This window comes from Aptenodytes forsteri, unplaced genomic scaffold, assembly GCF_000699145.1.
Source record: "Aptenodytes forsteri isolate BGI_AS27 unplaced genomic scaffold, ASM69914v1 Scaffold374, whole genome shotgun sequence".
In the NCBI taxonomy this organism is placed as follows: domain Eukaryota; kingdom Metazoa; phylum Chordata; class Aves; order Sphenisciformes; family Spheniscidae; genus Aptenodytes; species Aptenodytes forsteri.
Genome location: NW_008795678.1, coordinates 654,930 through 682,216, shown reverse-complemented (window position 1 = coordinate 682,216; position 27,287 = coordinate 654,930). Strand labels below are relative to the sequence as shown.

Here is a 27,287-nt window from a genome sequence, read left to right as displayed (position 1 = left end):
TTTAGTATTACCATTTATTGGTGACAAACACTACGTTTTACTTACATTCCATGGGGAGAAAAAATTCCAGCGTAAACAATGAACTGAAGCAGTACTTAACTTGCAAGGCTATCGTGCTTTACCTGGACCATATGCAAAAAACTTTATTGCGCACGGTTCGGTGCGCAATAACACAACATCAAAAGCAACACAGTTTATATATAAACATAGGTAATTTTTTTCAGCCCTACATGGAGATGTAATTAAACAGTATAAAGCACTCAAGGAAAATCAATCTGCGGTTTTATATGCACTACATTGAGATCATATCCTGTAATGTAGTGAGCTGTGTGCCATCTATACACACAATCCTTAAAACATAGATCAGAGATCATTTTAAAGTCATGTTGCATTCGAGTTCCCCTACCCCCCCCACTCAAGAAAACTAGAAATTAACCAAAAATGATCAAACAAAGTTTAAAATTCCTAAAGTGTTTTAATTCATTCAACCGTTGGATAATTAAGCTAGGTTTGCGAAAATACCGGACTTTTTAAAATGGTGGGCACACAATTTGTTTCCAGTGAAACTTTGCTATTTCAATAAAAACAAAATAACCACATACACGGATATGATCTTCCCAAGTTAGTTCACAGATAACATGTCAGTCTCAGAAGACAAAGTTTCTAAACTGCGCTATTGTTCTAGATACAATTAAGAAACTTTTAAATGAAAAATTTATAGTGTCATTTCAATCAAAACAATATAATGAAACTAAAAATTTATCACTGTTTGAAGAAAAAGCAACGGTTATGATTTAGACACTACAGTAGGTTGTAAAGACTGTAGCACTCTAAAACAGTTAGGTTACATTAATAGGAAGCATTTGATTTTCTCTGGTGCTTTCAGGTTTGGGTCCAGTCAAAAGCCTTTTTTAGGCAGTGCTGTCCAGTGTTTGTCCCAAAGTGTTTGAGTTAGCCGGTTTGAGAAGAGGGTCACTTTCCATTTCTTGTTTCACACATCTAGAAATGAGAACACACCTGTTACTTAGGAGAGAAAACGCTATTTCCACAAAGAAGATGCTTCTAAATTGGATACAAACAATTTGAGGTGCATATAACAATTTGTTTCCATATAACTGGCCTCCATTTTTAATCAATTAGCACTTTGTTAATTCCACCATTTTGACAGCTTATTATCAAAATGAGAGGCTAAACTCCCCGCCCCGGTCAAAGAGAGTAATTTGCAACCCCTCCATGTTTCTGCTGAAAGCAAGCTGTGAAACCTATACATTGTTTACATTTTACATACAGATTTCTAGAAAGAGAGCAGCAGCTATAACACTTAAACACACTGAAAAGTCACACTATTTACAAATACATGTAAACGGATAGTTTAAGCAGAGGGATCACAGTCAGAATTGCTCTGTATCACAGCCATTACATTTTATCTTGCTCCTGATTAGTAATTTGCATTTGACACATGGAAGTTACGATCTCGATCATAAAACCTACCCTCTCATCCTGCTGAAGGAGATAACAGCCCCTGGCATTTTAACTTTTCTGGCAAAGAAAAAAAATCCTCACATTTTATTTGTTTATAGAACGTCATAGGGTTAGAGGTTTCCATTAATGCAAGGGAAAGTCAATGGGTCACACTCACACAGACATTGGTCCATTTCCTGTTCTTGGCATCTCTGTGGTTTGTTGGTCCAACTCAGACAGCAACTTTAAAATATTCAACGCAGCCTAAAGAAAAGAGAGAGCATTCAGCAATCCGACCTGAGTTCATTTCGTTAATTTAGTGAAAGCAGGACTGGGACTCACTTGAAACGAAGTAAGTGTTCTAATTTTGGTAATATATTTTTTAAGATGCATAATTATGGTGGAAAAAATGCAATGGTGTAGAATTTAATCTTGCTACATTAAACAATAGAGTGGTGCTGTGGCTAGGGGATTCCCATTGCATTTGTTTTAGCAATGGGGGAAAATTAATTCAGCAGTACTATTAATATCAAGGAAAAAGACACTAAATTAGTAATGGCTCAACCTGTACAGAGCTTAAGATAAAGGACATTAAAATACACGAAACCAAAAAGTCCTTTGCAGAAAAAGAAAACAAGTTACCCAAGAATCAAAAATACAACACAGACAGGGCACGTGTGACTGTTTAAAAGAGGAGTCGGTGTGACATGGCTAATGCAAAAGTAAGTCACCTCCTTTGAGAACTGAACATTTTTTTCAACTTTATTCAGATCAATTTCAGGTGCACCTTTTCAGAATATCCCTGATTAGTTATGGCACATGCGTTAGTGGAAGCTGAATATCTGAACAGAGGAAGGTGCTCACGTCAGCCCAGGGGCAACGTTTAAGCTCCGAACTGGCTGTCTTTTTCCCTTCTACCTACTGCACTGACTTGTGTGCTTAGTCTTACAGGAGCTCTTTACAGCAGGATGTAGTGATGGGTATGAAAATGTCAAAATTAAGTGACAAAGATCAAAGAAATCTCTATCAAATTATAGCCATTAGAACATCACTGCAAACATTTAGTATAAAAATCAGTGAAATCAGGTTTTCCTAAGTGTGTTTACATATTGCAAACTGTTACTTTAGTCTGCAGTCAGTACTCAGGTCACCACTGGATACCAAAAGAACTAAACTCTTTTCAAGTTATAGCAGACAGTCTACATATTGTTAGCAATATGTAATGTCTTTTATAGACACAGTCCCTTACAGTTTACAGTCTAGAAGACTCATTCTTTCACAAAGAAATATTTCAGCTACTGTGAATAAAAGATCTTATTTATAAAGGGAGCTTAACAGATTTAGAGTGTCTCCTGCTATCTAATGGTGAATTGCATTTCTTCCATTTTGGATTCTGTTCTAGCAGAAAGTCTGGTAGTGTGAAACGAGTATTACAGTTCCCAATGAAATATCAGCCCATTCTGTTAAAGAAAGTAAGCTGATATGCTCTTACGTTGTAACAGTTCCTTTTCATACACTTTCTTTAGCATGTGCTCATGCAAATAATATCAAGATGAAGCAAATGCATTTTTTTGTAGGCCAAAATTGTGAGCATATATTAAGCATTTTGAAGGTTATTTAGATTAGATTCTGGTATTATTAATCAATTATTTCAGCAACCTGTGAAATATTAGACAAAAATTAGCCAGGGAATTGTACAGCATTTAATGCATTGCTATCCAGCAGTAATATGAAACCTTGGTCTATCCGCTGCATCCCTTAGCTCACTGAAGGCCAAAGAGAAAGTGTTTCGGCAAAATTCATCATACCATATCGTGGCAAGATTCTACATCCTTTCCAATTCCATGGCTGATCAGTGGTGGCTGAGAGGAACAGTTTATAAGAGATACAAACTCATTCTTGTTATTTTTTGGAAAGTCTTTATATTCAACCTGAAGAAAAGAGAAGGATTTAGTTCTTTTCAGTTAACCAGGTACAGGAAATATATCACAACTGCCATAGATCGTTTGCCCATGTATGAAGCTGAACTTTAATCATTCTGTCAGCCAGTAGAACCATTTACTTTGAAGTTTGACTTCACTTGCAATGTTTTTTAGTAATCATGAGAGCTCTGCAAGCCTTCTGAATAAAAGTGGCTACGTAATAATGATTGTTGCTGGGACCTTTATTCTGATCATAGCTATCTGCATTTAAAATTTTCCCTGTTACACTTTTTAATCCACTGAGCTCCTTTAACCTATTAATACAGGAACTTACATGCAATTCTGATTAAAGGGACCAAACACAAGAAAATGTACAGCTTACAGCAAATGTTAATGTATGAAAGATTATTCAAAAAAACTAATTTCAGATCAGCCAAGTTCAAGTTCATATTATGTTCATACATCATGACAATTTTCAGAAAATGCTACTTTCTATTTTATTCTTCCAAGACTTCAGAGTAGCACTGAATTAAGGCTGAGGATGCAGTACAGAAATGCACATTTGAAAACTAAATAAAAAAACCCTGTAAAATTCAGTACATTTCATAGGTAAAGTGAAACATTTACATGAATTTCAGCTTAACAAGCAGCCTCAGAATACATCAGTCACCAGCAGAACTAAAAAGCTTTAGAACAAACAACAGGTTGCACCAGTTTGGATAGCTTTGGAAGGAATCTTGCAAAGCTGAACATTTACCTGGATTCCCTGAACGTTGGAAAGATAGTCCAGCTGCTCAGAGGGCCTAGTAAGTGGTCCGTGGGGTACGTGGCCTGACGAGTTGTTATTCTTTAATATGGTCTCAGCAGTAGGAGAAGTACCACCATACAATAGCTCTCTAGCAATCATTGCTGTTACTGTAGCCTTGGCAGGATTTGGGGCTGCCCTGTTGAACTCTTTGGTGTGGTGTCCTTGATTGGCTCCTACAGCTTGTGCAACCTCAGGGACCATGGGAAGAATTCCAGCAGGAAGCTGCTGATGGCTGAGATAAGGCATCCTAAACTCATCTTCTTTATTACCTGAGAAGAGAGAGGTACATACTAAACAGATGCTAGCTATTTCTACGAGGCCTTCTGCAGGCACGTGAAGGCATGTAGAGGCATCAAAAGCCACTTTTGAAAAAAATAATTTCTTTCAAATTACTTTTGAAACACTAACAAACTTAGCGAGCTTGATTCACCTTTGGTGGGTCAGAGATTCAGCATCATCAAGACAGTTTGCTTATTGAATAAATGATTCAGTACAACACCTTCTTCTGCCAAAAGGAGCACTTTTACCTCTGGGAGCAGTTTCTCCAGGTTAGTCAAGCTTACAGACACCTCAGACAGTTGCAACTACATTCTAGATATATCTTTTGGTTTCAGAATTTTTCATTTCATCATTTAAACTGTAGGAGCAAATAACGAAACCATAGAATGGCCAGAGCCACTGTTAAATATTGTAAAGATAGTGACAGATAGTCCACAAAGTTTAAACTGTATATCGTGAAAACGTAAACAGGTAGGTAAGGTTAAATGTAATGTTAGCACAGTATGAAGAAGCAAGAATGACTATTTACAGCAAATATCCAACCATGGTCAATTAGTAGCAATTTATTGATGTTATGGCATAAGTTAGATTTAAGAGGGATAAGAACAGCTTTTTACAGGGAACTCACACACACAGAACTGTGGAGGAAAATTACAGAGGCGTGCTCAAGAAAGGTGGGGAAGGCAGTGCCACTGAAATAAACAGAGGAGTCAGTACTATGGCAGAATAGATAAATGAAGTTCAGCAGGACTGAGCTGTTTCAAGTCTAAGGATGAAAGCCAAAATTTGTAGATGGAAGAATGCAGGGATGGCAAAGTTTGAATAAGATGACAGGAAGATTACCTAAGATCTTATGGATGTAGTAAAACGTTACTAAAGTCCAAGTCAATCCCAACTATTTATAATTTAAACAACAAAATTATACTTAAACACATAAAGCACCTGAAACATCCTATCCAGAATAGAAATATGCTGTGATAGACAAACTTTCCATAATGACTCCTCCCAACAGTTTACATTAGAGAAAGCCAATGCCTGTATACTGGTTGGCCAGGTTTGGGTTTTTTTTGTTCCAGCCAGTCATCTGTGGGTCTGACCACTCTAACCATCAACTGCTGGAAATAGATGCAGGCACAGTTCCTTGCTCTCAGTCATTAGAGACCAAGCATGGACAAAGAGGTTGTTCTGTACTACAAGGCCATTCCTTCCTTCTCCAACTCTGCTTTAGGAAGACCAGTTTCAGTTAGTACTGACAGCCTTTCTCATCTTCATCCCAGGAACAGTCTTCGACATACTGCAGTTACTGCCTCAACATCTGTAAGGTGATATGGCCAAACTTAACACAGCTAACTCTGCCTCAACAAATTCAGCACCACCCTCTCGCTGCTACTCTGCCTCAGGCTTAGAGTGACATTTCTGGGGCAGTCTTCTAACCTGCAACCATTCTTGCAAATCTAGAAGGCTATTCCCAGGTGGCAGAAACCCCAACCCTTTCCCAGGGAATTGGCTCCCATCCTCATTTGGACCCTATAACAGAGAAACGTTCTGCTGAGCCAAAGAGGCTGATCTCTCCTCCTCCCCTTACCTTTTCCTCCACAGAAATTGCCCCCACTTCACTCCTGCTGTTGGTTGAAGGAGCCTGGTCCCTGGATCAGAACCAAGCTCGGTCCTGCACATTCATTCTTGTCCTAGAAAGCCCTAGACACAAATTAAAGCCTGTCCCAAGATCCCTCAGACTGAGGTAAGACAAGCCCAGACACTGCAGGTAGCAGCAGCTGCACCTCCACTAACTGCTCGACCGACCCGTTAGCACACACATGCTTTTGGCTCAGCCATCTACTCCCTTCCCCGAGCAGGTGGCCAAGCAAGCTGAGTACTGTATGACTTGGGAGGAATAAGCTCTTTGAGGTTTTGAACAAAACCTTCCCAAGGGGTAGATTTAGTTTGCAAGCCAGCAGTTGCACACGTCTGCTCATTACAGTGTGTTAAATGACACTACTGAAGGGACTGAGAAACATATCTTACATACACACACACACGCCAACAGGGCCATGCTTCTTTCAGTAAGGCTACTTACTAGTTGAAGTCTCTTCAGAGCCCGGCTCAAAGAAGGTTACTTTTCTTCCATCACCTGGTTTCTTCACTGGTGTCTTAAAAATAAAAGGAAAAAAGCCAAACACAATATCCCTTTAAAACGTTTTTTTTCCCCCCCTTAAGTTTTAAGGTTTTCAAGATGTAGGTGATCTGACTAGTCAAAATTTTACTGAAAAATTTATTATTCAAAAACCTCAATTATTACATAGCTACCAAGAACAGACAAGTTCAGTGATTCTTATTCACTGAATGACTAAAACTATCTACAGACCAGTGAAGTGGTATTAAGAACACAGATATTGAGAATTAGATACCATAATAAAGCCAGTTAAACTAACACTAGTTATTGGTATTGCTGAGGACAACATACTGGACACAAATAAGCATATACACGAAAAGGAGAAAACTAAAACCAGACTTGCTATTTTAACTCCCTGGTAACATCTGCTGAATCAATAGGAGAATGCAAGGCTCCTTCCCTGCGAAGGGACCCATCAAAGAAAGACCTGTAACAAACTTTTGACCGCAGTTGGTGGTAAGGCTGTCTAAAACTATTGCTACCACAAAGTCCTGTAACCTACATGTCTGCAAGTTTCTAAGACCAACACATCAATTACCACAGGTTCTGAGCCATTCTATAAAGAGGAAACATTCATTTAGGCTTCTGATGAGACTTTGATTTACTTGCAAAATTGAACCCTTAATGTATCCAAAATGCACTATTTTTTAGAGAACAGTCACCTCAATACAACTGCTTCCTGGCTAGGGCAGAAAGCGTGAATTTACTACACTGTCATTGCCTTGCAAAGCTGCTATTGTTTCAACAGCAGTATTAAACAGCAGTTGATTCTTAAAGACTCTTACCTTCTCTTCTGTCTTTAATGCTGGCTTTGGAGGTTGAGGTTGAGGGACTTTGAAACCTAAAAGTTCCAACATATTTTCAGCGGCGTTGCGTTTAGCAACTTTTTTGTTCGTGCCCATTCCTTCAGCTGTGTGTACACCAACTTTCACCTGGACAAAAGAGGAAGAAAAACGAACTCAATTCTTAAACAGTAGTATAAGGATTCACTTATCAGTGATCTGTGTCCCGAGCATGCCATGAGTCACAAAACAGTTCAAGTGATCATTATTCTAAGCAAGCTGCCATTTATTATCAATGATCCTTGGCCTCCAAGGACAAAAAACCCAAACAGAAGTCACACAAACAACTATATTTCATCATCTCACCTTGGCAACAGCCTAAATGCTCAAAACTGGTATCACAGCAGACATAAATTTTCCAAGCTGTTTCCAAGTTACAGGTTTAGCAGATTTACTAGTGTAATGGAAAGAAAGCAACTAACTTTCCTGTCTTGGCCAGGATAGGAGAGAGGTCTGGAGAATGCACTTAATTATTAGAGGCTAGTAGATACTCAGTATTAAAAACACCACTACGCTATTGGGATTTGCAACGCAGAGTGCAGAAAGTGCTGCGCTCTAAAGCAACACAAGAAAACTCAGGGGAAGAAGGAAATGAAGGATACCCAGGTTCATGTTAATAAATCCAACATTACAAAATATAAGCAGCTCAGAATCTCTTAACAGAATATTAATATTCCTGCTAATTAAAACATTAGGCAGTTACAACATAGACTTCCGGTGCCCTATGCAATTTTTTTAAAAACATGATTCAGAACACTTTTCTTGAACCTTTATCTTCCTTGAATGTAGCCCACTAGATACTTTCCTAATAAATTTCATGGAAATTTGGCTGTAATCCTGTTAACTTTGTATATCATCATGGCAACCTAATTACCATAAGCCAAAAAACCTAAAGACATCACAGCCATGCAACTAGATTTCTCAAATTAACATACAAACCTGCATAACAAACTCCCTGCGCCTTGGAAGACCACGTTCTGTGATGAGCATGTACTCTGGTTCCTTCTCTTTCTTGGCCTGCTGTATCTGGGCAAGTCTGCTAATGGGATTCATTCCTTGACCATACTCTGGACTCGTTTGCAGCTATGTAGAACAATGTTTAGGAAATAAGCCAAAATTTGTGAATATTTGGTTTAATAGACAAAATGCAGTGTGCCACTGAATTCATTCATCTCTAGAATTTAAAAACACTGAAATAAAAGGTGCTTAATCAAACAGTCACAGCCAAAGAGAAACACTCGATTTATTTGGCTCTGCTGGCACAGTTGACCACATATAGCCTACCACTGGTAACAGTTTTACAAGTTCCAATCCTGCTATATTAGGAGGCACAGGCCTGCAGGAGAATTTGCACAAGCAAAACCATGCAAAACCCGAAGCTGTAAAGTCTAAGGCTTGAAAGTCAGAGCTTGATTTTTATGTGCTACTCATTCTTTTATAAGGTTTCTCTTTCATCCTGAATTTACTGATTACTGTTGTAAAAGCGGTGTCAGAACCCCAGTTAGAGTGGGAGCAAAACATAATTTCATTTGCAGTACCAGACTGCTGATAAACGTTGAGCAGTTGAAGAGTGTTTATAACTAACTCAGAAACACCTCTCATGATTATTTATAAAAGTCAGATTTCCAATCTGTTTGTCTCTTACCTTCACTATTGATTTTGTTTTCTTTTTGATTCGTGGCTTCATTTTCTCAACCGTAGGAAGGGGTGGCAATTTTTTCAGTTCTTCTAGGACTGCTATTGCAGCATTTTTCTTTGAGATCTTCTTGCTCTTTCCTTCGCCTTCACCCATGAATTCTCCAACTGACACCTTGGTTACAAAGCTCTTCATATGGGGAGGACCACTTTCCTTGGTCACCTGTTTCAGAGGGAAAAACTGAGTGAAAGCGTGATAAACACTTATTAAAAATGGTAGGGCACATTGTTTATAGCAAACTTCTCTCAAGAACTATGGATAAAGAGATTTTAGATTCTCATACAATCCAGAAAGTAGAGATGTAAATCATACTCACTCTAATAACATAATCCCACCCAAATAAACATCTACTTCAAAAAGATCAGATGCAGCAAGCAGTAAACAGTATTTACATGTAAGTCATTAACCCATCTTATTTAATTTACTGATTTACTCTTTCAATATTAAAATATGACTGTTCTATTTCATCAGTGTGTACTTCCACACAGTTAACATCACCTCATTAAATACATCATGTTACGGTAATAGAACATTACAGAGAAAGCAATTCTTTAGGATCCAGCATTTTACTTCAGAAATCAAGAATTCTGGAGACTTCTAAGAGATAGCTGCCTACTACAGATTTAGTCTTTTAACTCCATTCATAACACATGATACTTTCAAAATATCCATAAAGTCAAAAAGTAAGACTGAATTAAGAACTTCCACCTACATCTGGCTTTGTGTGACAGTATATTTTTACCAGTGATACTCAGGCTAACCTGCAATAATTGAAAACTTCATGTAAAATTTCATAGAACAGTTTTAGAAGCAATTTAGTTACACACAATTGCATTTTCTTACTACAATAATTCAGATAGTTGACTTAAATGTTACTCTGCCAGCTCAGGAAAGCAGCATGATAAATTAATATTTTAGTGAAACAGAGGTGCTCCTATGGAAGCTATTGATTTAAGATAACTAAAATGATCAAGGAGGAGCAAAGAGGCAGCAAGCAGCCAGGCCAAAGGGAAAGGAAAGTCAGATGCACATGAGGTCACCTCATGGCAAGAAAAGAAACCTATTTGTGAGATTCTGCAACTTGCGGGTAGTCCACATCAGTGCTTAATTAAGCAAATACTTCCATAAATGTCTTTCAGAGTGAGCTATACTCTTTTGCCTCGACTCTGCACTCCAGTGTTCTAGCATTAATGTGAGGTTGTGTTTTGTTTCTTCACTGTAATACTGGTTTTTCAAAAAGCTTGGGAAAAAGATTGCACAGACAACCACGGCGTAGCTGTTCACTCATGTTATGATTTTAGTGCATGAATTTGTGAACAGGTGGATTCTTTCTTTTTTCTTCACTTTACCATATAAACTCCGAGACAATCGGGGTGACTGTCAAAGGTAAAAGTGTATTCACAACTAACAAGACATGTTAAAAGTCAGTTGTTTGGGTTATCTAGAAGAGACTCAACTTAATGTGTACCCTTAATATTCTAATAAAAACAAATCTAGAGCTTGTAAAATAAACATACCTCAAAATTCACAGGCAAGTTCCTTTTAAGTGCAATCTCAAAAACTTGGCTTATTTCAGATTTATTGAGATTTTCATCATCTGGTTCTTTTCCGTTAACCTAAAAAAAGCATACTCTATTTAAAATAAAGATCCTATTAAATTGAATTTTATCCATCCAACCAGTTCACTGATCTCTCAAAATTTTAAGTAGTCTAACCTTTACTGCCATTTTACGTGAATGTGTAGAAATGCAGCACACATACTACAGAATTGAAACTTAAGAAGCTCATTTAAGGCGTATGTGTAAAAGCTGGCAAACCTCCGTATTTTCACGTGCTCGTTACAGGAAAGAACAAATGGAATAAGGGCCAATAGGTTTAAAAATCTATTTATAGAAAAACAAACTGAAGTGTTAAATGAACTGATTTCCAAATGGAAGTACCTTTATGAAATACAATTTTCATATGCTGATTGGACATTTGTACCAAAAGCACTAAGACAGTATCAGATAAGAGAAAGGGCAGGAAAAATAAAGATTCTGAGAATGGGACCAACGTGAATAAAGGATGGCTAATTAGACCCTGGCATAGTCCTGTCTTTTAACGTGCTCCCTTGTAAGTGCTTCATCTACAGATTTTTTTCTCATCTGAAGAACGTACTATCAGGAACTTGCCTTAAATCAAACGGTGTACATCTCTCAGAATTTACACCTGCTAGGAGGACAGCAGTGCCAGGTGAAGCTTACCTACAGGCACTTCTACGTATCTCCAGGTAAAATTTTGATTGTGATTCCAAAAATGTCTTCACTGGTGTTGGGATCAACATGAACTAAGAGGCATGGTAACAGCAACAGAGAAATTTTAAGACTAAGTGTCCAGCAGTGATATTGGAAAGATTATGATAAAGATGAATAGCAACAATTTCACCAATTATATCATGCCAAATTACTAGTTATGCAGGTAACAAAAATGATTTAAATATTTTATTGGAGCAGCAGAAATACGCTAGAGCGCTCTCATCGATTAAAAGTATTTTTGATGGTAGCAAGCATCCCCAACGTCTGTTACTAAAAGTTAGATTAAAACATGAAGGAAAGTTTTTTTCTACCACTTAAAGTAGGCTTTTCCCATCTCAGAACAAAATATGAGTAAAAGTAATCTGTGGTTTTCACTCCTCCCACTGTCCCATCAGATTTCACGCTGTTCTTATGGGTTGACCTTGTATTTCAGGTTCAAGTTGCAAACATTTCAGAAGAGCACCTATAGCCCAACATCCTTCTACAGTTATAACATCTGATAACTTCTGATCCCACTACTACATCCAGTCTCCAACCTCTATGTGGAGGTGTACATAGAGCAATCTTCAGGTCTGCGAAAACTGAGAGCACATGATGGCACCACTCCCGCAGGGGCGAGGTAGATGCACTGTGCATTAGCCTGCATGAGAAATGTGGGGGCAACACCTACACTAGAGGAACCATACCATACCTCAGCAGAAGGCACAACGCAGGTAAAAATTGGCAAAACCAAGATTGAATACAGGAGTCAAAAGTCTTGATCATCATATTCTAAAACCTATTTCAAATGCAATTGGTGAGTTCAAAAGGAATAGCATCATATACCCAGAAAAAAAATACTTGAACTGCTAAGGTCTTATTTTATTACGGTCTACGTGTTACAGCAAGTTTACTACCAGCATCTCTAGGAATGGTCTGTCGCTACCCTTACTGTCAAAACATTAGCACAATCACTTTAATTACAAATATTTTCCCCTCCTCGCAATTTCAGATATATTCTATTTTTTCAAATTCCGACATTTTTGCTTGCAAAGGTGACCGGGACTTCTCTTTATTGGATTAGATTGTTCCCATTTAATATCCTTTCAAGAGAATACGAACAAATAGTATGGAATTATTTGCTATATTACGGTGCATATTCTTGACATATTCCAAGTCTGTTCACACAGTGTAAAACATAGGTACTTTTCTTCAATATCTTTATCTAAAAATAGTAAATTAATAGCAAAAGAACAATTAACAGACTATAGCTATTGTACCAATTATTTTGCCTCTACTTGAGTTCTGGATCAGTTTATTTTATAAATCAAAAATAATCATACACACGCTCTCCCTCTTTCTCTGCACACCTCAAAGCAGACAATCTATAAAGTCTGCTTTTAAAGTAGTTTGCATGTGTGCATAGACTAAACTCTCCAAGGAATCTATGCCTCTAAATCAGGATGAGACCACGAATATAAGCATTTACCACTCTTAGCTCTCATCAAATTGTTCAAATCCATCTCTAACAAGTGAAAAAAACAGTCACAAAAGGAAACAAAAGTGATAGATTAAAAACCTCCCAAGCAAATTGCAAAAGTAATGTACTCCTTTAAGAGGGATTCACCCTTTTCTAGGAATTCTTTCAACATGCACTTCCTCAAAGACTGCTTATAAGCAAATTATGAAAGCCAGTGAAGTTGCTGATTAGAACTACATTGATGTCAAGATAGCTATCAGTCTATTTTCTTCCATGTTAAGGGTATAAAGAGCAGCTGATATTTACCAAATAAGTTGGCAAAAAACATAGATGCAATTCTGATTTTAGTATTTTCAGGCAAAAGTTAGAATTTCTGTCTAAGAATTGTGCTAGAAAGCATAGCTTTGTATGTTTTCTAAGCTTTGAATCAATGCTTTATCATCTCTGTCTTTGAATATGCAAAGTAACCCCGTACTGCAACTTTGTCAGTGTGTCTTAACTCCAATCAGACTAATGTAGGTTGGAAGGGTCCTTTGGAGGTCTCCTACTACAGCCTCCCACTCAAAGCAGAGCAGACTTTAAAATTAAATTGGGTTGTTCAGGCAGGGCTGTGTCCAGTTAAGAGCTAATATTATTAAATTTTTTTCCTGCCACTTGCTTCTAGATTTGCAGTCTGAGAAGATGTGGGAAATGGTCATTCTTACCCTTAAAGTCTAATAATTTTATTCTATGATTTCATTAAGCACTGAATATTTTCTAATTTAAAAATACAAGAGTAAAATCCTGCAAATACAAAAACTTGTAAAATAAAGAAATAAAAATTTACAAAATTACCACACACACACACAAATACAAGTCTTCAAGCTTAAGCATATTCTGTTTACACTGACACAAATGGGATACACAAAAATAACTACATTTAAAAGGAAGATTACTGGCAACATCATCAAATGACAGATAGGAAGTATCAGGATTACGTCTGCTTGTGAAATCTTAATTTGCCTCCATTGTATACACGCATTATAATAGCATCTCTTATGATCTCACACTACCATATCCTTCAAGGACCTTGCCTCACTGAATGCAAGAATGAACAGTGCTCACTTAGTGCTAAAATCTTATTTTATCTTCATCTTGTCTAGTGCAAAACACTTACAAAAACAGCAATTCCCTCAGACATTCCTAAAACGACAATATTTGAAAGCCACAAATATTAATGAATTTAGCATTTAAGTACCAAATTTTAAATTACGATCTGATTTATCCGAGTACTTATTATAAAATGTTACTCTCTGTTCAGAGGATTGGTCTCCTCAAGCATAGCTGCATTTCTTACTGTTCATTTTGTAGACAAGTCAAACAAATAGAAAAATAAAATAACAAATGCATGTTTCTTGTGAAAGTTTAAGTGAATTGCCCAGCATACGTATAGCAGGGTCAGGACAGCATTCAGCTCCCAGCGAGCTTGCAACTGTTTTATTCATAAAATAATTCTCCCTTCTTGCAATCTCTTGCATCATTCACAATAGTATTTCCCTTATCAAGTCCTTAAAAAAAAAAAAAAAAAGAGAGAGACTCTGTAGGTTTACTTCCTTTACCTCTCGATTTACACCCCTTACACTGAATGAGACATCCTATAGAAAAGGATACATGGTCACGTAAAGACAATTGCAATGTTTGTTCTGAAGACCTCACATTGCTCAACTTTAAACACAACTCTACAAATATTCAGAAAGCCACTTGTACAGAAGTATTTCTAAAAAAGTGAACAGAAAAGAATTCAGTTACATGTGATCCTCTTATTTTCTGCAGAGTTGGGCTCCTTGGGTCCAATACACAGAACTTTGCTACCTGAGGTGGAAAAATGGCTGATGACAGTAGGTTACGATTTACAAGGGTGAGTGCAAAAAGAGGATGTTATGCATCATTGACACAGAATGACAATACTCAGGAGTTTGGGGTTCCCCTGCAATGAAGGGGAACAACCCCTCAGGCTTGACCTCTCCTGTGTGAAGGCCTCCAGCTTGTCCCTGACCACACTCTGCCTAAGACCAGTTCTAGATTTCAGTGCAGAACTCATCTCCACTCCAGCTTCTATTCCCAGCATCACGCTCTTCTCCCCAATAGCATTTGTAATCCCTTGACTCTTAGTAGCCTCCATCATTCAGTAATCTACACTCCTCCAGGAGAGCTTTCTGTGACCTGAACTACTACCATCAGTGCCTCCTAGGCCTCTTCCCTGAACCATCAGATCCAGTGTGTTTGCCTAATTATCTGGGCAACACTCTCTCCCACAAACACACTTGGAAGTTTTAACTCAATGTCCCTTGGCTTCACAACACATTTCCTCAATCCTCTTGCTCTGCTATTCCTGGTAGTTCCCAGCTATTTTTTTTCCCCAGCCTGAGACCCCTTGTTACCTTCTTGCCCAATTCTTCATTTTCCTTCTTCCTCAGCACACAGCCAGACTCCGTATCCAGCAAGTTCTCTTGCTCCCCAGACTGTAAGTTATCAGTCTAACCTCCACTTTGTGTTCCTCACCTCTCTGCAAACGTCCTAGTCTCTCTTGCTTCTGGGTTGGTATTGCACGGCCTCCTCCTCAACACGATCTAGATGCCAGCATGGAGTACATCAATAGATCTCTTGCTCTTAGCTCTAACATCAATCCCTCATAACTCAAGACAGGTATAACGAGCCCATAAAGGAAAGACTGAATACACTCTTTGTAGTAGGCTTTGGCCAAAGCAGTCAGCCAGCACATATGGAGAGGGTGCACGCAGTCAACGAGCCCCAGAAGCTACGAGTAACTCGTGTGCACACAATGAGACCTTCTGCCTAAAGCAACTTAACGAAAAAGCATGAAAAAACCCACAATAACAGGGTCTTGGAATGGAAAGAGCTGGGCAGCCATAAATATATGGGGGGATAAAAATTTGCTTCTTATATTCACATCAAAAATGTGTGTATGAATTTACTACTTCCATGAACTTCCTGCTCCTCTAGAACTTCCACATTTCTTTCCAAAATCATGTAGGAATTTTGCCCAGGAAGCAAACCCATGTCTGATTTCTACATTGCCCATACTGGAATGCAAGTACCCCATTTACACACTTCTTCAGAAGTTTGTATATGATCTGTACCTGATAAGATATTAGTTCCTATCTATGCTTCCAGTGCTCATATCTGACAGAGGTCTATAGCATTGCTGTGGAAAAATACGACAGCAAAAGAATTAATATAACTTCATTTGGGAAAACTCTAGTTCCATAGAAATTTATGATTTTAAATCAAAGTGTTTCTACTGACACAGGTAGGTCAACACTACCACACAGAATTAAATTTCACAACTATCATCTTCCTCTCAATAAGGAAAAAAAAAAATCTACAACAGTATCTCAGTTTATCTTAGCAATTTGGGCTTACAACACTAAGATTAATTCCCACCTCTGGTTTCTCAGGCAAGGGCTCATTCTGCAGAACTTTCAGTGCTTTAGCAGCTGCATCATGCTTAGCAGCTTGTCTTGTTCTTCCTTTCCCGTGAAACTGCTGCCCTCCAATTGAAAGCTCAACTTGATAAAGTAAGGGCCCGACAGGAAATGGGTAAAAGTACCTGCAGAGAGAGAGATTTAAATAAGCAAATAGTTTGGCCTACAAAGTAAACAGAAACATAAGTTATACGTGGATGAATCTCTCGGATATCAGTAACCACGACTCAGCACTGAAGCACTAGTATTAAAAAGCCAAATTTTGATTTAAAGTCTAAAAGATTTTAGGGAGACACCTCTGAAACAGAGTATCAACATTTCTTGTTTTACAGTACAAACACATTTCTAACCAACTAGAACAGAAAAAGACAATGGCACTACGCCTTTATAGACTTGGCAGGCCAGTAAGTTTTGAATTCTCAATTCCTATGCCCATATAAAATTCTTTAAACTGAAGCTTTAATTTAAATAGTTTTGGAAAAAGCATCAAACCATTTTCTTCACTTTTGCTTTTACACAGAAAGGAAATGCAAGAAATATTTAGCTAACATTCAGCTATTCACTTCATGAAGCTGACTATATCCAAATGCCCTCAAAAACACTTCATCATTTGGTTCAGTTCCCTTTTTCCTCCCCTTCCCCCCAAAGAAAAAAAAAACCCTTAAATAAGACAAATTACAGATATCAATGGGGTGTACTTATCAAAACCTTTTGCCTCATAAGCTGGCTATGTTTCAAGCTGAATATCCCTTTAAGGGATATTGTATTTGTAGCTAGTTTTCAGAAGATAGCATCAAAGCACTCGGATGATGAGAGCGGAAGTTCAAAGATATGCGACTACAAAACCAAAAAATTAAACAATACATACCGTGGAGGATAAGTACCACCTCTCATAGTATAGTTGTAAGTGGATCTCATCCCCGTATAAGGATCGATAGGTTTGTACATAGGTTTCTTTCCCAGCTTCATGCAAAGTGCATTTAACTCCACTGTGGGGGTTACACTGTCTAAATAAAAAGGAATATAAAAAGAGTTGTCCAACTGTCACAAGGAACTGAAACAATCTAAACTCTTATGCTGTCTCAAAGCAGGGAAAAATGAGCTCAAGTTTTGCCATATGTAGTATCTTCAATGAATTCTGAATAGAAGTACTAATGAACACAAAGAAAATAAGTCTACATGATGCATATTAAATTAGCAGCCTGGTATAGTTGTGACAAATCCTGCTACAAAGAAGTGAATTTGCTGGGTTTTTTTTTTATTTGTTTTTTTATTTTGCTTTAAGCTACCAATTTTTACAGCGTATCTAACGGTGTGGTCTGCAGAACAGAAATTTCTCTTCCCAAAAAAATCCTTTTAAATTAACAGACATGCTATGTATCTTCTGTTTCTGTTGTTTACTGAGAATGATCAAACATTTCTCTTTGTAGTCAATGACCTAAGAAGGGTTTTTATGACCCTTCACTTTCAAATTGCAACTTGCCTTTTCAAAAGGAAGGTATATTGCTACTGAGGGCTATAAACATTTCTCTCAGTGTAGATATCGTGCGGATGAAGAATTGACTCACTGACTATTCTCATCTGAGAAAGAACAGTCACATAAATGGTCATTTTTTCTATCACAGGCCTCACTGGCTCAAAAATCAGCATGTACTCTAGTACAACAGCGTTTTCTTACAAGGCAATTGCCAAAAGAAAATGAAATTATGGAACAGATTCACAGACAAGAGTAATTGCTAGCTTTAATATTTTCACTGTTGACTGTACAAAGTGTTTCTAAAGAAAGAATTTAGGTGACATCAGAATACAACTGGCACATAAGATAAGTTTTAACCTTCGCTGACCATACTAACGCTATCCTAATAGCTTTGCATTCAAGTGACTAAAAGTAAATGCAAAACAATCACACGTGCAGCTGAGATGTGAAGCTAGTTCATACTTAATGTTACATTTTAAATATATCTTAAAAGCAATCTTAGTAAAGTAAGAAGCTCCCTAAACATAGTTAACTACACCTTAAATGCTTTTAAATGATTTTATACAAATCAATGTCTATTGCTCTTTAAAGAAGTATAAATGACGCAAGTTTCAAAGTTCTGATCCAATCCCTCAACACATTTTTAACAGTTTTGGTTTTTGGGTTTTGTTGGGTTTTTTTAACTTACATTTCCAAAGAAATCTTTATTGTCAAGCTTTGGTAATTCTGATAGGATAATTCAAAACGCATTCATCTGCCCACACAAAAGATTATTCTTTGCTGTGACCGAATTCCTCATGGGTTTTTTTTGTTTGGATTTTTTTTTTTACTTAGTTTTCTTTTTTTTTTTTTTTTTTTTTTTTTTTTTAAGAGTAGGATAAACATCTTTTCCAGGATTCCACCAAGTGTTACAATACAAAACAGTAAGTTAAGCAGTGGGTTCTTCAAGCCTGAATGACTTGAAGACCCCCTATACTTTAACTTGTTAATATGATGATTTTTCTTACATTACCTACAATGACCAAAGATTAAATCAAGATGATGTTCTCACAAAACCTGACAACTGCCATTGTTAAATATGCAGAATCACTGTTTTTATTCATCCTTATGCAACTTCAAAACACGTACCAAAACCAGAAAGGTGTATTTTATTATTTATTTATTTTAAAATCAGTTTGTTGTGTCATATACCTGGATTCTTGCCTTCACTACGAGATGGACGAGCTGTAGGCTTAGGGAATTTTGTCCCTTCCAAAGCTTTGGCAGCTGCCGCATGTTGCGCTTTTTTAATACTAGTTCCTTCAGCTTCCCAGTGCTGGTCCCCAAGAGTCAGTTGCACTGTAAACACCTCAAAAATAGAAAACATTAATTTTATTACGAGCTGCTTCAGAATTCACATAATTTATTAGACCCTCTTATGCAAAACAATGAGTCCTTTAGTGATGCAAAAGTTGAGAAAACAGTAATCAAAGCCTTCTTCAACTACCATGTCATCTCCAGATTTTAAACACTTTGGACATCGATAGGATTTCCCTGATTACTGAACTAAGAATGTCACAGTAATTGTAGCTAGCAAGTGAGATCTTATAGGCTAAAAACCGAAAGATACAACGTGTATAGAGGTGACAGCTACCCGGATAGCTGGGTATGCCAACATTACTCGGAACAGCGGCCTTGAAATTCAGACTTTTTTATTCCACATAACTTAATTCTTGCTTTAATACTGTGGGTTTGGTTTTTTTTAAATGATAATTTTCAGCAGTTTGAAGAAAGATAAGTTCACGTTGCACCATAAAAGCTTCTACATGCCCACAGGTGAGCACAAGTCTATTTGATTATAGAGCAAAGCTCTGTGGCACTTCTTTTTAAGTATGTGGGATAAGGAAGGATATATATTGCCCTAAATTTTCACAAATTAATGAGACAACAGCAAGCCAAGGTCTCCCTGGTAATTAAATGAAGTTTAATTTCAATCAGAATGAAAACACAAGTGAACAGATGCTCTGAATGTTATTCCAATACTTTTTGTAAATGCAAACCTTGCCTCCTCTGCACACTGAAGCTGACACTATGCATATTTTGGACAAAAGATTTTAGTTCTTAATATTATTCAATTAAAGGCAATTCCTCTAACATACAACAAACACTGTTCTGGGAAACACCGTTTAAGAGACGATGTCAGATTAAATAGACACATCCCAGGCTGATTTTCCCTGTATGCCTTGACCTCAGTTCTCATACAATAGAGATCTTCAACAAGGATTGAAAAGCTTAATAATGCTAAAACTCCCTTCTTCAGTGTTCTTTGAAGTAACACAAACTGCTTGTATATTTGCTGTAGTCCTGAAAAACTCTCTCTGCACAGGAACAGAACACCAAAGGAATTGTATATTTCTGAGATTTTGACACATTGTAAAAGATATGCCGTGATATGGGATGCACACCACATGCTGGTCTACCCGAGGCATTCCTATACTCCCACTGTGAAGAACTAAAAGTTCTTTTGCTAAAGTAACTGTTCCAGAATAGATGGATGTTCAGTGCTGTTCAATCAAACTGTACTTCAGGCATTAAAGAACATATACCAAGATCCTTGTTTTCCAAATATCGGGCAATTAAGATAGGAGGGTTCATTTTATTTACAACTAAAACAGAGCAAGAGCAAAGCAACATTCAGTTACGATGAGCACAAGAGAGAACAACTCTTAATTTTAAGTCATAAAACTTATTCCGGGCATATCAACAAATATAGATTTGTACCTTGCCAACTACATAGACACAAAAGCACTACAACTCCTTATGTAGCATTTTTCCTAAAGAAACATAATTGCCATAAATCTCCCTGCATTTCACGGGATAATTTGGACTAAGAAACTATTTTAATCTTTTAAAGTTGGTGGGATTAATCTCAAAATATTAAAATGCATACAGGAGGAACACAGAAAACTTGCAGAACAGGAAAGATGTAGAACAAAAGCTTAACATCGTACTAGAAAGTGATTGTATAAAGATCATCCATATTTAATACAAAAATTTTTTAGCAAAGAGTGCAAGGGACAAACCTTGCTTTATTAAATGAAAGTCAAAGCCAAGCATCTCATAACGGAGCTATCATAAATAACTCTTCAAAAAAGCTAAGTAGTTTTAGGTAACAGGTAAGTTCAACCTTTATGTACTTTGGAAAACCAACTTTTCAGTACACATGTAACAGCTTCACACTTCCCTACCATCAGTACTTTGGTGAGCTTCCCATTCCTCTCTATTATTCTTTATTATCTTGCACCAAAAGCATATACTTTGCCTTTCCATTTCTGAAAGTGAAAGAGCACGAACAGCAGCGATAAGAAACTTATATGAATATTTACCTTGGAATGAGCTGGACCTTGCTCACTCAAAAGCTTATACTCAGGCTGAATCTTGTTGAAACGGGCTAACTCATTCACAAGACACATTGGGGTTTTCTCTTTGGGGTTTGCCATGTTTGAAGGAGCTGAAAGATTACATAAAATCAGATAAATGAACAGGTAGCTATGAACTCTACTACAATTTTTAATAAAAAAAAAAATCTCATTAGCTTAGCATTTAGTTGTCTGCAATACACCACTTCTCAGAAAAGATTTGCTGGAATAGACAGCTCTGCTCATTAGCCAAATTGGCAACAAGCTACTGAACTTTGGGATTTCCAAGCAACGCGCATGCCTAAAAGACAGCATCATTAAATTTAATGTTTTAATGCAAGCCAGAAGTATGAAGTTAGGAGACTCCTGCATTTAGCTTGCATCTTACGTAGTACATTTCAAGGAGCAAATCTTCTAAGTATTCATCACGGTCACTTGCTTTGAATAATTTCAAAAAGTCAGTTAATTTCTTTTTCCTTCTCCTATTTTTCCCTATTATCTATTTTTTATTTATTACCTTTCATTTGCTCCACTATATTTTATTAGCACAATATAGTTATCATTAAACTGGTCATAAAAGAACTAAAGATAATAGAACTAAACAAACTACTTCAAACAACACATTTTTTATATTTAAAACAAGCTACTTGTAGAAAAGATGGATAGCCATGTTTTAAAAATTTAATGCTATACAAGTTTAAATAGTCTTTACTATTACAAACATTTCAATTAATTATTAGAACTTCATGGAAAAGTACACTTCTATCTGTCTCAAACAGATTTCATTCAATAGGGAGAAAGCATTACAAGCTACTGTAGTTGGATAAATATTACTTTTAAAGTTATTAGTAGGTGCAAGACATCAGGAATGTATCATGCCAAACTATAAACACTAAGAATACATACACTTATTAACAGACACTCAATCTTACCTGCAGCTGCATTGGTGGATGTAACTGATGCAGAGGGTAAAGCAGAGTTTTGGATAGGTCTACCTGCATTTTCAGAGGGCAAAGAACTAGTAGTAGAAGGAATACTCAAAGGCTGTGAAAGAGATGGGTTTTTATTCAATATTTGGCTCCCTGCAAGGGCAGCAGAAGGATTCTGAATTTGAACTTGAGACATGTTCACTTCCAACCAGAGCAAATTACTGTAGGTAAACAGCTTTGAATGCAGGCAAACTCAGTGTGATGAAGCCAAATTGCTGACCTAAAATGTAAAGATGAAAAAAAGATTATACTAAATATTTAGCATTCTCTAACTAACAATCTATTGAAATTATTTCTCCATTAGCAAAAAGGGGAAAAGGGGAAAAAGCGTTCAATCACGCATCCATTGTTTCTATTTCGTATGCAGTAAGTCACGCATCCAGTTTTAACAGCATATTTCAATCTATATGCCCTATCATTTAAGTTTCACATTTCTTTCATTTATAAAAGAGAAGTAGTACAGAAGTTTTATTTATGCTTGTGCATTTAAGATAACTATCCATCTGTTTTCCCCATCACTGAATCCATTTACAAAGCAAATCCAGTTCCTTAAACTGATAGCCACTGCTTATATACTAAACAAAGAGCAACTTTCACAAACGGATTACATTTCATGCATTCTACCATTTGAAGCTAAAGTTTTTAACTTGGAAGGGCAAGCAATAAATGCAGTCTTCACAAAACAACTATTTAGAGCATGCACCCTTTATTATAATCATATACTTTTTTCCCCCAGGACCACCAAGAAGAATGCCTAGCCACTTATAAGGGGAACACAACTGGTGTCCAGCAGAAAATGCCGAAGTAGCTATGACTGGGAAAAGCAAAGGTGTAAGAGTTCATAAACTTTATAAGCTACATGCGTTTTGAAGGTTAGTTCTATTTAAGTCAGAACATGTCTCAGTCACAGTTCGAGCATCAATTTAGAGTTATTTGGGCTTGTAACACTGTAAAGAAGCTTTGAAAGTGCTCATAGGCATCCATGTTCATTTAAGAAGAAACACCTCCAAGCGATGAACTTGCACCAGTCAATGTGAAGTATTGTGATAGGTCTTTCCTCCACCGACAAATCAGTATTAGATTTCTCTTACACATGGATGCAACATTATCTTCATGCTCAGACAGTTAAACCTAAATATACACTAACAGGTTGCCAGTTTGAAGGCTATCATTGCTGCCAGAGCTCAGCTGCCCATATCCGCTTACGATCCACATATCAATTTATTTATTAAAAATAAATTTTACAGCCAAGTAAATATATTTTTACACACAAAGGCACACACACGCACACATACATTGGTCACCTACAGATTTTATTAGGGCAACAAAGGTTTATTCTTTCGTAATTTATAGATGAAAAGGAGAAGAGAAATCACTGCTCCAGATACCACCAGGGAGCTATTAGTAGCAACGCAACTCCACTAGTGCTCTGTAAGCTTCAAATTCTGAACCTGTGAATGGACTTGAAATGTAAGAGGAGCAGCAATGAGTCAGAGTGAAGTTTTTAGCTAGTTACTGACAAAACAAACCTAAGAGGAGAACCTAGATTAATACATTCATGGATACAAAGATTTATTTATTTATCAAATAAGAGGAAAGAAGTAACTGGGAAGCAACAGATACACCAAAAAAATCTACCATCTGGAATATTTTTACTTTGAGAAAACATCATAAACTTGCCAGGCTTACCATACTACCAGTTGTGTAACTTTGTTTTTTACTGGAGAGTGAAATTAGTTCAGATCTCATTAGTTCAGAAGACCTATATGTAGATTATACTCAAAACAAATCCTATATTTGACTACTAAATTTGCAGAAGTTACACATTGGATGCGTTATAACTGTGAAAAGGGTATTAGGGCGTCTGTCTAAAGGAGCTCCAAGAAGTCGAAAGACAAAGATGAAAAGTATGTAGAATAAGACTCCAGGGTAATAATTTTATAATTGCTAAGTTTCATTCCCAGGAGCATCACTAAAAACACTGAAAATTTTCAAACATAATACAACAATAATAATTGCCTGGAAAAGACTATAAGGTCTTGCAGTGCAATAAAAAAAGCTAATTCTCCTTTCCTGCTGAAGTGCAATGCCCTTCAACGTAATTGAAGTTAAACAGTTTCTAATCCACGCATTTGAGCAGACGACACCAAATTTTTTTTATTTTGAAGTCAATAACATCAGGATCTTTCAGGACATGCTGGAAAGGAAGTCTGAAATTCTTCTCAGAAAACTCTGCCTACAAGCACTTTGCTTTTAAAGCAAGGCACTATCCTTCATTTGCCATCACCTGGTTTTAGGGAACATGGAATTTCAGCTCCAAAGTACATACATTAAAGTGGTTTTCTAGTCAACTATCACACAAATGCAGAGAAGAACAGCATACCGATCCCTAGTAATTTTTTTTTCCCCCAAGAAGGGAATTCCCTGACAAGGATATTATTAGCTCACTTTCTATATTTACAGCCGAGTACTACAGAACCTCACAGCGGTACAGCTCAGACTGCTCTCTACCCAGATCTCTCTCCATCAAGAGTTATAACCATCAGCGTTCAGCTTGAAAAAGCTTTTCTTCAAACACCTCTGGTTAGAATAATATTCAGGACAGACAATTCAGCCATTATTCACAAAAATCTGTGGAGACTTGAAGTCACAGCCTAGTGCTTGAAACAATAAGGTTTTGGAAACTGATCCAATTTCGGATAGACTTCAGCTGTGCGCATTCCACGACCAGACAAAAAAAATGCTGCAGACACGTCCATAGCTCATAACCTGCTTATTCTCAGCATAGAGACCAATCGCCCAGCTTCTTCGGCAGTCTGGCTGCTCAGTCACCTCTAAACGGACCAAGTAAGGACCTAGGAAAGTGTGTGAAGCACACCTCGCTGGAATTCACCACACGCCCTGCCCCAAGCTTCCAACAAGCCGGAAGAGTTCAGCCTTTATGTACCTTCTGGGAATCCGAAAGACTTCCAACCTCACAACAAACCAAGTATTGGGAGTTTAAGCACAGCTCACTTTACGCATCTGTAAGATGGTAACAATCCCACCCACCCTTCTGTTTGCAAAATGCTTTGCAATTACAAGTGTAGCCATGATTTGATGACCAAAATTACCATACAAATACCTGGCCTCTGGAGCCATTAATTTAGCAAGAAAGAAGAGATGTACTCAACAGGATCCTGTGAGTGCTCCTTTCCCTGACTGTTTCTAAAGGTGGAGGAAGGAAAAGCTGCAACGCCTAACCAAAAAGAAATTTTAAGGAATCAATAAGCTATACCTTTACTTGAAATAGAAACCTAAAACCTGTAGAACACACTGCTGCTCAAGGTTTATCGCCAAGACATTCAAGTAGCCGAGTAACTGGGCATGCCAGTCTTTCGCCACAGCTGAAGAGAAATTTATTATCAGGGAGAGAACTGAATTGCAAGGAAAATAAAACATTTCCAATGAATGTATCATTTTTAACCTAAGTGGATAGAATGCTTGTTTCTACATAAATTGCTACATAAATCGCTACATCATCATCACGTTTCTCTCTCCTTAACCAATACACCAATCTCACGTTTTTATATTCAGGTCAAAATTTGAATCTACATCCTGTAAGTTATCACCAATTCAGAACTATTTCAGAGTTCACTAGATTGAATTCAGGCAGAATCAAAGCAAAGTAAACATTAAAAACATCTTGTGAATTGCTGAAATGCCACTTTACAAATTTCTGACAATTTTAGATGCTAGGTAGTAACTTACAAGATTATACCTTACAAGTTTATATATACAAATATCTATTATGTTTTCTATTTGAAAGCATTCAGCTCCTACTTTGACAAGCAACTTCAAAGAACAGTCTGACAAAACAGACTGGAATTTTGTTTGTATTTTTTCAGCTACCTGTGAAGTTTATGATACTGTAGTTGATTTGTGTGAAGTATTTCACTAGGGTATAAGAACTCACTGTCCATCACTGCACATTTAATTATAGGTTATTTGGGGATTATAAAAGGGTTTGCAGTACTTTTACAAAGTAATATGCCCTCTACCCTGTAACAGGCTTACAAAATCCTAACTGTCCAAGAAAAAGCACCATAACCTAGAAAGTTGAAGCTAACAACTTATAAAGGCTGTTTCTGTGGATAGAGAAACAAAGAGATGCCAGTATTTCAGGTGATTTTTCCACGTAATCAGGGGTTAGCTGCTTCAAACTTTTCAAGACAAATGCTAGTACAAATAACTGACCCCTATACAATACTCGAGGCATCGCTAGAACTTAAAACCACTCACAAACATCGAAAGATAGCTGAATTAACAAATGTTTTACTCGTACCATCTTAGCCAGCAGCTAATCGCATAACTTGCTCCTTTCCCACCCTTCCACACTTACTATTCGCTAACTCAGACATTAATATTTTAAATTTTATTGAGACAGTGTTGCACTAGAATATTATCCTCATGATGTTAATGGCTGCCATCAAACAATTCAATGACCTATGGACAATAAAAAACTTAGAGAGATGGATTTTCAGATGACAGAGCACTGTTCCCCACTCCAGTTTTCAGAATATTTATTTTCTTTTGGTGCATCAATGCCTGGAATATTCCCAGAAATTTTGAATACATTAAAAATGCAAAGTTCAGAGGTAACCAAAAGGCAAGCAAATAAATGCACAAAGATGTGAACACAGTCTCAGTCCACTCAGCCAAAAATAAATTAAAATCTTCCTATATAAAAGAAAGAAGGTAGCATTTTCAGATAAAAGCTCTCTTGGGGCTTTTTTGTGTCATAATTCTCAAAGGTGTTGCAGATAGATGCCAGAGGATCAAACAAAAAACAGAGACTTCCTGTGGATAATCATGTTTTACCACAACTTGTGGTTTCTTTAATATGATGCAAATAAAAGGTAAGAAACTTTAATGTTTTAAGTAAGTTTCCTGTACCTTTAGGAGATCCAGAGAGTGAAGATTTGGATTTAGTTCTGAATAGGATATTTATGATGGAGAATGCCT

At 37.1% G+C, this 27,287-nt stretch overlaps 1 protein-coding gene across 7 annotated transcripts; it reads right to left on the bottom strand.

The window, feature by feature from the left end:
• On the bottom strand, positions 1-27,287 carry STAU1 (staufen double-stranded RNA binding protein 1). Of its 7 annotated transcripts, none has more exons than XM_009282634.1 (15): positions 27,219-27,287; positions 22,227-22,503; positions 21,262-21,386; positions 19,088-19,244; positions 17,288-17,426; positions 16,379-16,544; positions 10,699-10,797; positions 9,131-9,361; positions 8,425-8,568; positions 7,429-7,575; positions 6,548-6,620; positions 4,141-4,460; positions 3,270-3,392; positions 1,640-1,725; positions 1-999 (listed from the first exon to the last, which is right to left on the bottom strand). In XM_009282634.1, the coding sequence occupies exons 2-15, from the start codon at positions 22,417-22,419 to the stop codon at positions 912-914; spliced, it is 2,091 nt and encodes a 696-aa protein (XP_009280909.1). In that variant the 5' UTR covers positions 22,420-22,503; positions 27,219-27,287; the 3' UTR covers positions 1-911. The 7 variants fall into 7 exon arrangements, with proteins under 7 accessions (XP_009280909.1, XP_009280910.1, XP_019328511.1 ...); XM_009282635.1 differs by having other exon boundaries at positions 9,131-9,343; XM_019472965.1 differs by having other exon boundaries at positions 877-985.